The following is a 12,426-nucleotide window of genomic DNA, read 5'->3' as shown; positions in this document are numbered from 1 at the left end:
GCGTGCTGTGTTCATGTTCCAGCTTTTCACTAAAGGCAATCAAAACAAAACCCACATTTGTCCGGTCTTCCTTCAAGTGTGCAACAAATGTGCAAATTGTTTGGTATATTCTTGGAAAATGACAGACAGTGAAGTGGACATGCTGTGTGTGTTTTGCAACCGCGCGTATGTGCAGCTTCGGCGCCGGAACTTACTACCAGAGCTGCTGTTCAGCCTGCGCGGGAGGCTGCAGGGTACTCTCCTATTTAGAACGAGCGTAACTAAACCAGTGAATAGTATACATGCGAGCACATCTACTTGTATTATAGTCCAGATTTTTTTCTTTAACCTGCTTTTGGATTATTTTTAATCCGTGCAGTACAAGCTAGGACATTTTTCGGCCGAAAATTGCAGTTCACAAAACCACTCGTCAGCTTAAAAAAAAAAAAGAGTTAGTTGCCGTCTAATTTCTCCACTAGTCGATTACTGTTGATTTATTCTACATCTCCTGTAATTTTCATGAGAAAAAACAATTTGCAGATAGTGTTTTTTTAATTCGCAAACCTCCGTGTTGAAGAATTGAATGCTGGAACGGGAGGTCACGTGACCAAATCTAGCAAGCTGATTGGCTGCAAGCAATGTGTACAGGCATACAGCAGCAGATTTCTGTATGAATAGGCGTGTTTGAGATCCCCAGGCGCTGCGAAGATCACCTAGATTGCGGTGCATGTTGGTTAGTTTCTTGCACTGACGTAAAATGTGCGCCGTCACGAAGGTTTCAAGGCGCCTTCCTAAGCCAGCGCAGCCAGAAAATAGGTACTGTGCTGGGTGCGTGCCGCCTTGAGGACTACAAAACAATGCATTGTGGGAAACTGAGTCCACACAGTTCTTGTAGTTTGGTGTGAAATAACTGGCGCTAAATGAAGGACATCGGTGTATTTTTTTACTTTTTCTGGAAGGTAGTGAATCACTGATGAAAAAATAAACAAGATTTCAAATAATCTGTGGTTATATTTGTTATTGTTGTCTCTAAAACTTAACTTTGATTTAATTGTATTTATTTATTTGGGACAGTGCATGAATCCTGCAGCTATTTTATTAACTGTTTAACTCTAAAAGATGTTAAAAAATAATATAAAAGACACAACAGCACAAATCATACTAGGAGGAGTGGCATATTAACTTTCAGACAATGTTAAGGACAACCCCTAACTCCTGGATCTCGTACAGTCTTGTCGTTCACCTTCATCTCAGGCGCCTTTCTCCGTCCCCTCCAGCAGCAGCTTAGTCTCGCCGACGATGCAGGCGAGGCGCCTGGGGATCTCAGACACGCCTACTATTTGATAATATTGACATTTATATTGATTTAATACTTTAATATTGACTTAATTCTTGCAGTTCGCTTGATCCACTTTCCAACGATACCCTCCTTTCGTGGATTGGACAAGTAATGAGAAAGTTACAACAATTTAAAGACTCTAATCTTTGTTTCCGGTCACAAAAATATCACTGTTTTGCTATTTATTTAGGAATACAATTATATCCTACTTTTGATCACAAAAGTAGTAACTGTCTTAGTCTTTGAGCTATCTTAATGATCTTTATACTTTTGGAATGTTCTCTTTCAGCCCGTTCCAGTGATATAAATATCAGCAATCTACCTAATTTGAACATTTTTTTCACATACCTACACCAAGATAGGCTAGTTGGGCTGTGTCTGCCGTCCACATAGGCAGGCGGGGGAGGGAGCACCATGCAAAACGATGCTAAAAAAAAAATAAAACATTGCTCAAAGTCTAGAGCATTTAGTTTAACGTTATATAGGCCCTCTAAAAATGTGGATGATTTGGTTGATTTAGGAGCAGTTAACGTTTGCTCTGGTTACTGTTGTAATGTCCCTTCATCCGATATTTTAAAGTGAATTTTTAGATTAGTAATCTAGCGTTATTTGGTTACAGTGTCGGTTAATTTTGAATCGTAGTTTGTCTCCTTGAAGCTAGCAATCTGTGTTTTGTAAATATGGGCTATATAAAAAATGAATATGTACAAATGCAAAGACACATTATTTCATATAATTTTTTTTTATTATTTTTACTAATGAATAATAATTAAAGGCAGATCATGAATCAGCACCATATATTGTAAGGTGTGCTGTGCGGTGCTTCAAACTTTTGTTCCATGTGCCCTTTTTTTAACTTTGAGCACCTGCCCCTCCAAATGTCTCTGCACGGCCCTGTTGGAGACCTTAGCGCTAATTCACTCGAATGATTCTTCTTAAGACGAGTGGAAAACATCTGAGATATTATGTTGTTCCAGATACAAATTTAGTGACTCTGCATATTCCTTTTTTCTTTTAACAGTTAACAGGATAACAGTTAGAGCTGCAGCAAAGATCCCTTCAGCCTTAAAAGGTTTTAAGAACACAACATTCAGTCAACAACAAGTGCCTAACTCTTCAAGTGTTTGTAGGCCTGTTTTCAAAATTCATTTTTGTGTCTTAATGATTCAATAAAACGTATTTTCTTCACCATTTCAAACCGTTACCCTCCTGTGAATGCGAAGGCTTTGGGTGACCTGTCCCTAACAATTAACACATTAACACCGCGGAGACAGAGGTCTAACTGGAGAGAATCCGCCTATCAGACTCAGCCTTGTCGGACCTTTCAGGTTTTGTTTCATTTTTTGGTGAAAGCGCGTGCTGTTTGAGCGCGTGTGCAGCCGGAGTTGAACGCACGCAGAGGCGATGCTGTGAGCGCGCGGGCACAGGTGTCAGTGAGCGCACAGACACCGGATTCATCAGAACTCAAAAGACACATAATTACTTTTCGGAGTCGGGGGTTTGTTAATTTTAAAATCTTTTTTTCTGTTCTGTATGATCTGCGCTCACAATTCAGGAACAATTAATGCCACGGAATAAAATGAAGATTTTTGAGGTTTTGAGCGTCATTTTCATCGGAATTAACAGCGCGGCGGCTGGTAAGTTATTCTGTAGTATTCTTTTTATTTATTTAAAACCCTTTATCCATGAAAAAAGGATCATTCATATTTTTTTTATTTTTTAATGCAAGTTATGTAAGATTAAATTACAATTTTAAAAAGTAATTTAAAGTTAATTCCTTAAAGGTGAATACAAATATTGTAATTAAACTAAAAATCTAGACTTGAATTAGAAATGGGGCTAAATACAATCTGGAGAATAAAAAAAATAACTCAAATTCTGATTTGTTTTTTCTTTTTTTGCTTTAAATGATAAATACGCTTCTCAAATAATATTTGAAATTAGGTCTCTTGTTTAAAAAGTCTTATTTTGTATTTTTCATCGTCCAAATTTAATCAACGATCACTTAAGTTTCTCTATTATTATAAATTTAAATCTTATATCTTAGGCTACAAAAGTTATTGTACCGTTTTTAGTGTTTTTGTGGACCTTAAAATTTGATTTCTGCTCAATAAATTGAACTTTTCGTTTTTATTTTTTTATTTTATTTTTACTTTTTATTTAATAAGCCAATCCCTCTTTATCATGCTACGCATTGTTTCAAAGTTTTTACAACTATCAAAGTATTAAGAGTTGAGCACACTTTGTTCCTCCCTCAGGGTAACTTCGTTTTATAATCGAGCAACATTTTTGTCAACAGTCACGCATTCCCTGCAGTACCTGCACATGGCATCATGGGGAATTTCGGGGTTTCCAGAGTTCGTGACGGTGGTCCTGGTGGACCATCAGCCCTTCTCCTACTATGACAGCAACATCAGAAGGGAGCTGCCCAGGCAGAGCTGGATGCTCCAAAGCGAAGATCCGGATTTCTGGGAGAGGCGCACGCGGAGCTCCTCTGTTGATGAACAAGTCTTCAGAAGTAAAGTTGCAGTTATTAAACCACGCTTTAACCAGACAGGAGGTGAGTTATGACTTGTCCCCCATCCTATGACTTATTTCGACCTTCAAACTGTTAAAGTGGCAAGTTTAGGCAAGGGGAGTTTATTGCACATTTAATGCACAAACTCAATTATTTCTTTGCATCAAACATTAAAAGTAATCAAAGAAAATAGTAAAGGTATGATCATTAAAATAAGATTTAAAGAAAGTTAAAAAATAACTGAATTTAGAACAGGCATATACAAACAGTGTGGATGTAAACATTTGAATTCAAACAAATCAAATGCAGCTAAATTTAAATTGACTGAGTGTTTCAGCTAGGACTAGGTATTGATTATAATTTCCAGAAACAATTTGATTCATAAGAGCCTAAATCATTTCAATTCTGATTTCTTTCTTTTTCTAATTCTTTCTATTCTTCAATTCAATTCAATTTTGAGTTTACACATTTATGCAATTGTTTAAAAATACATTAATAATCTACTTAATGATTTGAATATATTTATATTATTCTGATACAGTTCACATACTGTTAAATGTGTAAGTGAAATAATAAGATTGTTAATAGTATACAGCGTTACATGGATTCTCAAAAGGAGAAGTTCTAACAAAAATGTTCAGATCATTAACATTGTAAACATTGTTCTGTCTCTCCTGGAGGGCATTTCAATTTGACCAGTAGGTGGCGATCGCACTATAACAGTACATCTTATTCCGGAAGAAGAAGACAGTATGATGAAAAAATGATGTTTTCGACCACAAATGGTTATTTTAAAAACATATTTTCTTAGAAGAAGTTGTAAAATTCCTGCCTGTGATGTTCATTTAGTCAGCAATATATGTTTAGGTGGACCGAGTGTTAGCATCAAGCTAGCGGACAATAGCTTTCTATGCTAAATTGATTTTTTTTTTTTTTTTAGAAATAGGTTATTGGTCTATTAAGCTTAAACCAATTCAAATCGATTGATCAATTTTATTAACCCACCCCTATTTCAGCTGATCTAAGGCTCTATGGAAGTCTGTTCCAGATCTGTCGAGCATAGAAGCTGAATTCAGCTCTTCCAAGTTTAGTTTTGACTCTAGAAACTGACAAAAGATTATATCCAGAAATTTTGTTTTTAAGATGTGGACCCCTCAGGGAATTTCATTAAAGGGGTGTAATTTTTTTTAAATCATATTTCACTTATGCCAGAGAAACTAGAACAGATGAGTTTTCTCTCTCACGATATATGTAAGTTTGGTTGAAACCTATTTTAAAAATCATTATGAAAACCAGACCATAATGGTTTGCAGAGAATTTAAGAAAGAGGTTGCAAAGTCTTTACAAAAAAATAAAAAAATAAAGCAGGAAACAGAAAAACAGATCCAGAAAATCCTTTTGGTGCCATGCGTTACACAAACATGAAACTGCTTTCCTTTTAAAACCAGATAATCTGTCTCGAATCCTCCTTTGAGTTTGATCTGAGCTGCTGAAAATCAGTTGGTAGAAACTCGGCAAGAGTGGAGCACTAAAACAGAAAGTCTTGTCAAAGAGATTATCAAGTTGCTTGGAAATGAAAAACTCCTGAGATCCAAGACAAAGAAGGCAGTTACAACAAATACAATTTTTGATAAGGTTATTTTTTTTATTTTAAAAATAATATATATATATATATATATATATATATATTAAGGATTTTTATAAATTGTGTTATGTAAATTGTTTATAAATCAAGTAAAAAAAAGAAAATCCAAGATGAAGAGGCTTTTGTTTTGTTGTTAATTTTGCGTTTGCACGCTTCTTTTCCGCTCTGCTGGAGGAAACTTGTCTGTTCTGCCTGAAGCCTGAAAGAGACTTGACTTCCTGAAAGGCTGAAAGCCATTTGTTTAATCCAAAGCCAGAAATACCAGCTAAACCCAAACATTCAAAAAAAAAAAGAAAAAAAGAAAAACTATTTAAAAAAATATGAATTTTATTCAGGTTGCTTTAGGTGCCCTGCTGCACTCCAGAGTTTAGATCAAGAGCAGAGCTGCTCTTCTGAGCTGTTGCCTCCGAGGAGGAGGACGCTCCGAGCGCAAATACGCCCTGAAGAGCCTCATCTCAGCAACTTTCTTTGATTCACTTCATTGAGATCCGACCTCACCTGCATGCGCACGTAATTTTGGCACGTTTTAATTTCTTCATATCTTTGGCTATTTTTAGCTATTTTGGGATCAAAACGTTCAACTCGTTCAGGAGAATTCTGCTTTGGATCTGACTATAGTTTTATAGTTCATAAAATATTAAACAAAACAGATTATTTGCCTTAGATACGACTGGAACAATGTCAGAGCGGCAGTCAATATGTACACTTATACATGCTGAACTACTTATCTATTTGAGGTCATTTGGTTAATTCTTTCTAGTTTTGTGTCTATATCAATACATCTGAGGTGAATGGTCAGCTTTGTCGAGAACCATTGCTTTCAATTTGCATTTCAAGTATTTTCAGCCTTCCTTTAACTATTTCCACATGATTTTTGCTTCTAATTTTGTTCTAATTTAACTCATGAACATTTTAAATGGCTTTTACAGAGAGAAAGGAAATAACTGTGAAGTTTGTTTATTAAAATCAGACTATTTTCGGTTACAATTCCCCAGTTTCACATATAAGGATTTTCTTTATTTTTTTTTTTACATATAACATTTATTGTTATTTTTTCAGAAGCGATTTCTCATTCACATCCGAAGCACATTTAAGCCTCGAAGATCTTTCGAGGATAGAGAAAAAAAAATATCAAAAGTGAACACAAACAACTCAAAAAGAAGATTGTGTACACCCAGAAGCTGGCAGATAAAATTTGCATTATAATGTCAGAGATTGGTTAGAGTTATGGCGGCTTCACAGTTCCAGGGAAAGTAGGAGAATCAGACTGACGGCGCTTCTCCAGAATAAACATGTTTAGAAATAATCTCTTAAAGATAAAACATTTGCTGTCCTGGATTGACCTCCAGCGTCAGTGCCACACCTTAACTGCCTCACCTGCCCTCTCATTTAAGAATCTTGATCTGATGTTGATACTAAATCAACGAAAGTGCTGGTTTCTGCTTTGCTTCCTCCTCCACCTTGATTGTATAAAATCTAAACATGATCAGAATCGAGGATGCAGGTTCACGAGGTGTCCATCTAAAGTCCTAAAGGCTTGTAAAAAATAAGTGGGATTCTGCAATTAAGTCATTCGGGGGTTTCAGCATCTTTAGTGTTTTCCAGCTATTAAATCATTTAGCAAACAGATTCAAGATATGGCATCCATACTTTCATTATTATAGGTAATGGAATATTTTTAGGTTGACTGAATTTACCGTAAGGTTTTGTGTAGACAGGGGAAGACAATTTTTAAAGATTATGCCCACTGAGAATTTTGCCCTTTGGAGCCTGCCACTAAATTGTCTTTTTGTGATGTGATAATTCCTGACTTTGTTCCTAAAGTCAGTATCTTATTTAGTTGTTTTTGGATTTTTTAATGATTTTTTTTTAAGAATGAGCTATTTTAAAAATAAAGTATATTAATTTGGCCTGAGTCAGATCATTTTGACTTCTGCTCAGTTTAGATTTAGGTTGTTTGTATTTTAAAAATGTGAACACTATGTAGACCGTGTTTCTCATTTAGTTTCTGACATGGTATAAACGTTTTATCAATTTAGTGGTCTAGATGAGTTTTTGTTTGTGAGGGAAGGATTTGGAAAGTTTCACAATTTTATTTATAAAGACATTAGGATTGTTCCAGGTTGGTGTACGTAAATGAATATGTTTGAAAAAATCACAATCCAGAAGTTATGTAGCTAAAACATGATAGACCTAACAAATTGATTTGAACATTTATAGCCTTATCTAAGTCTATCCAAAGATGAGTAGGGTTGGTTTTTAAACTATTTTAGGAAATACTTAATTTGGTAAGAAACTTGCCACTTGTTAAATATTTATAACTGAGATTAAAATCAGAATAAGCTGAGCGCTGATCGAGGTTCATGTCTTACAGGTGTTCACGTCGTTCAGCTGATGTACGGCTGTGATTGGGATGAGGAGACTGGAGACATCAAGGGTCAGTGGCAGTTTGGCCATAATGGAGAGGACGTCCTGGCCTTAGGCCTTAAGACGAACACCTGGATGGAACCAACTCCAGTTAACACCTTCAGTAAACACAAGAAGGACAAAGATGAAGCTTGGGCCATACAGATGAATAACTATCTGTCCCAGGGTTGTCCAGATCAACTTAAGAAGTATGTGAGCTATGGGAAGAGCACTTTGATGAGAACAGGTACCTGTCAAAAACTATTATTATTTTTTATAATTTTATTTGACTTTACTTGATTTATTTTTTTGTCTTCACTATTGTGCTGCTTTCTATTTTTATTCATATTTACCGCATATTTCTCACCAAACTTACAGTGTTCCCTTATTTAGTAATAATGACTCACTAACAAGTATTCAGTTCCCTTGACTCAAAGGTCCACATCTAAATGTTTTGATTCGTTATTTTTACTATTAATTGTTTTTTATTAATTTTTTGTCCTTTGTATTTAAATTTGTTTCCTGTTCCTTGTCCACACAGATTAGAGGACTGTTGTGAACAGCTAGTAATAGTTTAGGCAAATTCAGCTTCATCAAAGCTCACAAAGTGAAGTGCAGTAGTGTTAAAAACAAGAGATTCACAGCTGTGTTTCTCTTCTCAAAAAATAAAACTATTAAATAATTAGCTGTTGAACGATTTGAACATTGTATTAGAAATGAGAGACAATTGCTGCCCTTCATAGCTAAAACAGAAACCGTGACCAAAAACATGTAACACAAATATTAATTTGGCCAAAAAGCAATGCAACACTAAAAATAGACATGTAAAAATCTTTCATCCTCAAATTCAAATGAACCAGACTCTGACCTTCCAAAAGTATGCAGATTTATTTATAGGATCATACATTATTTTGCACTTTGAATGCTTCAAGTCATTTGGTTGTTTTGTTACTGACAGTTATTATGGGATGTTAGGTGACACACACTTCAAGTTACAACAAAGTACCGGCATTCGTGCCAAGAGAAAAAGGAAATAAAGTTGTGTTTTTTTCTAAATTAAAGTGGCACTAGTTACCGTTTGCTGCTGGGCAAGTGTGAGTTGCCATCACAACTAACCTTGGAAATTATTATTTTAGTCAAAAAATAACTAAATAAACGAGGGTTAGAATCATTATAATTTAGCTTCATGAATGTTTTCTTTTTTCAGAGTCTCCATCAGTGTCTCTCCTCCAGAAGAATTTCTTCTCTCCGGTCAGATGTCACGCTACAGGCTTTTACCCCAACACAGCCGTGATGTTCTGGAGGAAAGACGGAAGGGAGATTCATGAAGGAGTGGAGAAAGGAGAGATCCTCCCCAACAATGATGGGACCTTCCAGATGAGCGTTGATCTGAAACTCTTATCAGACACACCAGAAGAGAAGGGATACGAATGCGTGTTTCAGTTTTCTGGTGTCAATGAAAGCATCGTCATCAAAGCAAAAGAGTCAAACATCAGGACCAACGGACGTAAGGAAAAATAAAATGTTTTGACAGTGGAAAAGATGCATTGGTGCAACTTAGATATACTGTGAAACTGCTCACAGTTCTCATCAAATAAACAGTTCCACTGAAATAAGCATGTTAAACTAAGAATTGTCTTTTTTATTTTTCATTACCAATAGAGCTTTTTTAGTTAAAATGTTTAGTTATGTAATAACAAATATACATGTATGCAGAATATAGTATGGGCCTAGAAGAGTCTTATGTATATAAGTTTATGCTGTTTACCATAATATAAGAACCTAAAAAAAATCAATTTAATAAAAAAATGTTAATGTCAATGTCATTGCTGTTGCTTAAAAACAAAAATCTTTTTCTTTAATCTTGTTTTATTTCTCTTTTTCTGTGTCTTACAGCAAGCCACTACGAAGTGATCCTCTCCTCTGTTATTGCAGTTGTTGTTTTTGGTGCTGTCATTGCCGACTGGCTCATTCTTTACAAACGCAGAAAAGGTAAGACACTTTTTTGTCTGTACAATTCTAGCACAATTCTAATATTCAATCAGTGGCTGGAAATGAATGAAAATTCAATTTAACTAAATTTATGTTGAGCATAGTCAAATGGAAGTATACGAGACTGGGATAAATGCAAGTTTTTTTTATTAGAGTTTATATCGTTGTTTTGTTGTTTAATGTATAAAACGTTTGATTTTAGCATTTTTTTTTTTCATTTGGTTAGGACGGTTGAATGCACACATTTGTCTAAGAGTTCAGAACAGGATGTAAAGTTATTGTGTTTTTCTTGTTACAGCTGAGGATCACTTCCACATGAAAAAGCAAATGCTTCTTTGAGCCTGAACTCAAACACAGCTCTACACTCAGTGAGTTTTCATCAAATTCACTCTGATTCTAACCTGCTGTTTGCCGTGATTGTTGGTGTTTGCGTCATCCTGTATTGAAACCTGTCGGTGTACTTCTCATCCAGTGACAACTGTAACCATATCGCTAAAGTCAGTCTGAAGACACAACTGGATTTATTTGATCTTATCTTTCCTATTTTTGTCTCCACAGGTTTTCAAATGAAGTCTGCAGAGAAAGGAACTATAATATTAGTATGTGCTAACAGTGTATTTATGAAATAAATATATAATTTAATCTGACAAAAGAAGTACCAACATTAATTTATTTTTGAAATTTTTACTTGTATTTTTTTAAACTGGAGTTTGGACTATATTATCAGAGTTCAAAGAAAAAAAAACAGAAAAGGTTAAATTATTTTTTTTTTTACTTAAAATCAATTTTTCTAAATTAAATTTGTTTTTCTAAGCTAGAGACAGTTACTATTATTGTGTTTATTTTTTTTTAATCTTGTATCATTCGTATAAGGACAAAATGCTTGTTCACCATCTACCAGTTAGATTAATTATTTAAGAGGATGGATACAATCACAAAAAAGGACACAAGCAGTAAGATTAAAAAATGTATTTCTTGGCAATTTCGCCTTATTTTTATTTTAAATGTTTTACACTTGTGTCACACTTAAATAATATCCTGACATGATGAAGAATTGATGAGGAATGATGAAGAAAATATCTTATTTTAATAATTAAAAAATGAGAAAATGAAATGTCCAATAATCTGTTGAAGTAATTAAATCTATTTTTTAATTGCAACAAACTTATTAGTAAATAAAAGTTTTTGATTAAAACAGAAAAAAGCAATTGTGAAGGCTTAGAAACATGAAAAAACACAACATGCAATACTGTAAGTGAAATCAGGTTTACGCCATCTGGTATATCTCTGGGGTCTACAATATTCAGAATTTGATATTGTTTCAATAATGAATAATGTTTGTTATTGTGAAATAACTTTTAACTCTCTGAGGGTAATCGGGTTTGGATGAGGAATGTTAACAAAAAATTCCTGGTAATTAAAGTTTACTGAGGGTTCAGCTAAGAATTAGGGTGGCATGCAAGGACACGAGAACAAAGTTTTAAGGTACTGTCTTTATAACATATATGTGTACATTTACTTTGTCCAGCTTTGTAAAGCATTACATTTGGTTCATTGAAAAGTACCAGAAACCTTTGATCTTGGAATAAAAAAAAGTATTGGTGTAAAATTTGTGTTTGTGTTCAAAGTTAAATTAAAGTAATATTTTTGCTGATCTTGAACCTCTTCTCCCGTGATAAAATAGCACCCCTCGAGTTTAAAAAACTTTTTATTCAGGATTAAATGTATTCCCTTCATCCTACAAAGTTAAAACTCTTATGAGCGCAAGTAAACAGTCATTGTAGACTTGCCAGTCATGCATAAGGGTCACAGCAAGAGTGTTTGCTAATAAAGTTACTACATCGTCATTTGTTGTCCATGATGTGACCAAGATACTAAAATGTTATTAATTTAAGCATCGCACAAATAATAAAAGACTCTTAAAATTGAAGAAAGTGTTCTATGGCCAGTATAAAAAGAAAACTTTCAAGGCTCTTTTCCAGCCTAAGGTCACACTACATCCGTATTCTCCTTACAAAATTGTGGTTTTCATGGTATGGTTTCTTTAAAGCTTTTAAAAATGTGGGAATTCATCTTTTATTTATTTGTGTATTTATTTTAACTTAAACTGTTTGTAAGCTAGCAGAAATCTAATGGACAGGGGACAGCAAGTTTAAGAAAAGAAAAAGATTTAATGACTCTTGGGATTTCTTTGCTGTTGGAATTCCCCTTTTTAGGGGGCTGGAGGGGCTTTTAAGAGGGTGAGTCTATGTATGACAGGGAAGCTGGTCTTTGTGGTGGCTTGTTCCATCCGTAAACAAAATGCACAGTTTTACCAAAACAATTATTTACAAAAAATAACATTTATTTATTTATTTAAATGCTCTATTAAACCTATTTTCCTAAAAGTAACAGCTCTTGATCTCCAAATGTGGTCAAGTACTGATTTACAAACGGCACCCCATACAAGGCACTTATCAAGATTTTATTTTTATTTTTTTTATGTGTTGCACATATTCAACTGCAGCAATATTCCTGAATATTTACCAGGTGATTTTTCAAAAAATA

The 12,426-nt window shown here is 34.5% G+C and overlaps 1 protein-coding gene across 2 annotated transcripts; it reads left to right on the top strand.

Moving 5' to 3' along the window:
* Positions 1-6: 6 nt before the first annotated feature.
* On the top strand, positions 7-10,526 carry LOC112161787 (major histocompatibility complex class I-related gene protein). Of its 2 annotated transcripts, XM_024297240.1 has the most exons (8): positions 7-19; positions 2,871-2,955; positions 3,618-3,878; positions 7,856-8,134; positions 9,095-9,394; positions 9,784-9,879; positions 10,178-10,247; positions 10,438-10,526. In XM_024297240.1, exons 1-7 carry the CDS (start codon positions 14-16, stop codon positions 10,216-10,218), a joined length of 1,068 nt encoding a protein of 355 aa, XP_024153008.1. In that variant the 5' UTR covers positions 7-13; the 3' UTR covers positions 10,219-10,247; positions 10,438-10,526. The 2 variants fall into 2 exon arrangements, with proteins under 2 accessions (XP_024153008.1, XP_036070028.1); XM_036214135.1 differs by lacking the exon at positions 7-19 and having other exon boundaries at positions 2,370-2,955.
* Positions 10,527-12,426: the final 1,900 nt, after the last annotated feature.

Source organism: Oryzias melastigma, linkage group LG11, assembly GCF_002922805.2.
Source record: "Oryzias melastigma strain HK-1 linkage group LG11, ASM292280v2, whole genome shotgun sequence".
NCBI lineage: Eukaryota > Metazoa > Chordata > Actinopteri > Beloniformes > Adrianichthyidae > Oryzias > Oryzias melastigma.
The sequence above is the reverse complement of the archived record's forward strand: the minus strand, read 5'-3'. Positions and strand labels throughout refer to the sequence as shown.